This window comes from Hydra vulgaris, chromosome 05 (assembly GCF_038396675.1).
Source record: "Hydra vulgaris chromosome 05, alternate assembly HydraT2T_AEP".
Classification (NCBI taxonomy): Eukaryota; Metazoa; Cnidaria; class Hydrozoa; order Anthoathecata; family Hydridae; genus Hydra; species Hydra vulgaris.
In genome coordinates this window covers 24,845,049-24,849,981 of record NC_088924.1, presented here as the reverse complement: position 1 = coordinate 24,849,981, position 4,933 = coordinate 24,845,049, and the positions used below count along the sequence as shown (strand labels likewise).

At 27.2% G+C, this 4,933-nt stretch overlaps 1 protein-coding gene across 1 annotated transcript; it reads left to right on the top strand.

The window, feature by feature from the left end:
• The first annotated feature begins 954 nt into the window (after positions 1-954).
• On the top strand, positions 955-3,254 carry LOC136080017 (uncharacterized). The gene is made up of 2 exons (XM_065796655.1): positions 955-2,661; positions 3,072-3,254. The coding sequence occupies exon 1, from the start codon at positions 1,293-1,295 to the stop codon at positions 1,827-1,829; it is 537 nt and encodes a 178-aa protein (XP_065652727.1). The 5' UTR covers positions 955-1,292; the 3' UTR covers positions 1,830-2,661; positions 3,072-3,254.
• Positions 3,255-4,933: the final 1,679 nt, after the last annotated feature.

The window sequence follows — 4,933 nt, the reverse complement described above, 5'->3', positions numbered from 1 at the left end:
TTGGTGTTCCATTATTTATTTTAGTAATTTTTGATGATTATTCATTTGTAGCTAACCATAATGGCACAACTTGTAATATTTCATCTTTAGCTGTAAACAAATTAAAGTTAATAAAAACAAAATCAGCTTTATTTGAAGCAGTTAGATTTTTAAAAAATAAAGAAAGTTCGCTTCAGTTAAATATTCTATTCGAACACCTTAATGCTATAAGAAAAGTTAATGTTGGTGAAGTTTTATATACTCTAGATATTATATGTAGAGAATATGAGTATTTTGCTATGCGACAAAGTTTATATGATTGTTTGTGTATTGACTACAAGTTGTCAAGTATAAGGACTTTAACAAGATTGACTTCAAAAATAAGCTCAATGGAAGACCTAAGTTTCATAAATAGTTTTTTTATGAATTTAAATCCATTGAAAAGAACTTCCATACTACTAATTGATGAGGTCTATGTCAAAGCTTCATTACTTTACTAAAGAGGTGCTTTGTTTGGTCAAGCAGTAAACTACCCTGAAAAGTTAGCTAAAACAATTTTATTATTTATGATTAAATGTCTTTTTGGTGGTCCAGAATTTATATGTAGAGCTCAACCTGTTGCAAATTGTTCCTCTGAATTTCAGTTTGCTCAATGCCAACAAATTGTTCATACGATAAATAAAATTGAAAATAGTAAGACATTGGTAATAATTACTGGTGGTAACCGTGTAAATCAAAGATTTTTTGGAATGTTTAAAACAGTTGATAGTAAACCATGGTTAACAATATCAGGTATATATTTTTTTTATGATTATGTGCATCTCTTAAAATCTATACGAAACAATTGGTTGACAGAAAAGACTGACGAACTTCAATTTTTAAACAATAAAGAACTGGCTTTGGCTAAGTGGAGTAATTTAGAAACTTTTCTAAATCACTCCACTTAGCCAAAGCCAGTTCTTTTAATCTAAAACTTTAATTTAAAAACTGAGTGCAATAGTCTTTTCAAACTCTCTAAACTTACAGCTAAATCAGTTTATCCAAAACTAATAGAGAGACAATCTGTAAAGTTTTGTTTGTCTGTTTTTTGTGAGGAAACAGTAGCTGCATTAAAAACACATCTAGAGATTGAAAATAAAGCATTTGAAGGTACTGCTGAATTTATTGAAAAAATAATTTTTTTTTCGAATGTTGTTAATGTCAAAGCACCTGGTGCTGGCATTCGGTTTAGAAATGAATTATGCGGAGAAATCCACTCAGTTGGTGATCAACAGTTAAAACTGCTACGAGATATTGCTGAACTGTCAAATTTTATGAAACCTACAGGTAAGCGTGTAAAACAGCTTACGCTAGATACTAGCAATGCAATAGCGCATTCATGTTATGGCTTTATTGATCTCGTAGAAACTTTGTTGAGTAATGGAGCAAAGTATGTCTTATTAGGTTGGTTTTCAACAGATCCACTTGAAAAAGCTTTTTCTAAGCTTCGACAGGGATCTGGAGGTACTTACTTTATAAACGCTAAATCTGTAATTGAAAAAATTAATATTCAACATACTAAATTGATATTACAACTTGACATTCCTGTTGATGGTATCGATGGTCATACTTGTGACATATGTTTTAGAGTTATTTCTACTGATGAAAAAGAACTTCTGGATAATATACATGATCTTGAAAGCTCAGTTAATAAATCTACATTAGTGGCTATAGTTTACATAGCTGGCTATGTGCAAAAAAGCGAAATAAAAATTTATGATGATTCTACCAATTATTATTATAAATATGGAAGTTATCTGTATAGCCTAAACAGAGGCGGACTTGAAATTCCTTCTGATACTCTTGTCTAATGGTCAATATTTTGCTTTTTTTTTCAAGGTGCTACTGACCCTTTATGCAGAACATTTTGTGTTACTCAGTTTCAGTTCATTGCTGCTAAATATAAATTTAAAATCACAAAAAAACAATGCAGAGTATATTCTAATATCTCTAAAGAATTACTCACTGATTACCACTCCCAAAGTACTAAATCGTAATTTATGTGAAAATTAGTTTTGTATTTTATTATGCTATTTACTTGTTATGTTTTTTATTTTCTCATTAGCCATGTCTCTCAATATGTTTGGATTTGTAAATATTTACCTATATTGAAAAAACTTTTTTTTTGCTTGAATCAACTTTTGTTGGTGTTTTTTATTGTTGGTAATTTTTATTGTTACCATTTTTAGCAAAAAAAATTAAAAATACAGTTATCTTTCTAATATATAGATATATACTTTGTTATAGTTCTGCTTGTTATTGATACTATTTAATATTACATAAATTTTCTTAATGAAATTTGAAATACGAAAAATATGATTATCTTTTAACAATTTTTTGGTTTTCTTTTTATATTTCCGTCTTTACTAGAGATTATTATTAGAAAACATAGACTGCCATTACACCCAACCTAATATAAAAATATATCATATAAGTAAAAGTTTAATCGGCCTTCAGTTTTTACATCCACTGGCTATTGCACCCAAGGTCTACATCATTGAAAAAGTAGGTTTTTATATTTTTGTTTTTGTTTTTTTGTTTAACTACTTATCCTAATTGATCACTTTTTTTCAGGATTCTCCTTATGGGTTTAAACTCATTACGCATAATATGTGTTCAATTACCCATAATACGTTAGTCATTGTAAGTAATAAATTACAAAATAATTATTTGTGAAATGCTGTAGTCATTAATGATTTCAACCTGGCTAATAATTAAAATTGCTCGACTAATAAGGTTCCTTATTAAAATTGTTCTCTCTCTCTCTCTCATATATATATATATATATATATATATAAATATATATATATATATATATATATATATATATATATATATATATATATATATATATATATATATGTGTATATATATATATATATATATATATATATATATATATATATATATATATATATATATATAGTATGTATGTATGTATGTATGTATATATATATATGTATATATATATATATATATATATATATATATATATATATATATATATATATATATATATATATATATATTTGTATTTTTTTTTTTTTTTTTAGAAAATGTTTGAAGAAAGTTAGAAGATACTAAAAAACTTGGTATTATGCAAGCCGAAACGATTTAATTAATTCAATCGATAAAAAACGACGTGTAAATCGCAAAAGAAAAAATAATATTTTTAATATTCATTTTGGATGTATTAATTAATAGCATTTATTTTAAAATAAATTCATTTTGCAACACGTTTTTTAATTTTATAAAATTTCGTCATAATAGTTTAAGGTAAATCGCACAGGTTATAGGTGGAAAACATCACATGTAAAAGATCAAAAATGCTACACATTTTGAATACCAAATGGGATAAAGTAGTAAATACCAGATCTCTGAAAGCTTCGATGATTAATTTTAAATTACTATTTAAGTAATTTTTAAATTAAAAGAATTTTAAAAATTATCATAGAAGCATTCGGACTTTCATTTGTCTAGTATTGACTACTTTTACACCATTTGGATTAAAATTTGTGGCATTTAAGATCTATAACGTAGTATTTTCCACCTATATCCCATGTAGGATTTACCAAAAAACCCATGTGGGATTTACCATATGAAACCCACATGGGACAAAATAATAATCCCCACATGGGTTACATATGGAAAAAATCCACGCGTATCCCATGTGCGCTTTTTCACTGGGATATTGAATGGCATAGCGTATGAGGGTAACTGGCAAGCAAAAAACGTGAAGCAACTACAAACCAGAATAAAACTTTGTCTGAAAAAAATTGACCTTAACCTTGTATTTTCACTTTTTGGGTTAACTCGTCTTCGTGTTGGTCGAATTCGAAGAAACAGACTGGTTGAAGACAAACTTAATTAAAATAAATAACAAAAAACTCTATTTAATGATATTTTTATTTAATTTCTACCTTAAAACTATGGGAGTAATGACCCTTGAAAGTATGTCAGGGTTTTTAGTTTTTCTAACCATCCGCTAGATATACTTATGTTATTAATGTGCTCAAATAATTAGTCTTAATAAGCTGCGGATAGTCTAAAATAAAATTATGGTCTGATGCTTAAATTTTTGTTTATGATTATTTGTAATCTTTTTATTATAATTTTTAGATTTAGAAAAATCTTTATTAATAGTAAAAAATAAATTAAATAAAAATTAAATTAAAAATTTTATAAGGCAGTCCTGCTACTCCAGATGGTGCTGCTGTAGAGGGAAAAAAAAACTGGTCTTAGCTGGCAAAAACTTTAAAACTTTATTTCAATAATTAAAAGTCTTTTTGCCGTAGTTACATTTTTGCTATAAGTATACATGGGCAGATAAATAATTGAAAATGTATCGTGTTAAAGGGTGGATTGAACTCTCGCAAAACGACACCAATGACAGGGCACAAAATCATTGAGCTATCGAAATTATACTTGTAAGAGAAGAGAAAAACAAACCATATTGTAAATCTCTTGTAATGTAATATATATAAATCTCTCCGTATGCTCTTAAAGTAATTTTATTTTACAGAATTATTCTTCAACCGTTGCCTAAAAAATATTGAAATAAATAAGGAATAATTATTGAAATGATTGGAGTGAAATAGTATGGTGTAAAAAAGTATAGAAATGGTCGGTTTAGTGAAGAACCGTATTTTACGGGTCCGCACAGCTAGGATACATCTATAATAAAAAAGTATAAAAATGGTCGGTGTGGAATAGACTTGCAAAGACCTGTATTTTTACAGGTCCGCTCAGCAAGCTTGATAATATTAACTTAATCAAACTTATGGCCAGGAAGACCTTTTATAACAACATGTAAACCTACATTTTACAACTTATGTATTGTCAATAAAATGTTACGATTTTTTAAATACATGCTGTGTTTCTTAATTACATAGGTCGATTTCTTAATTAAATGTTG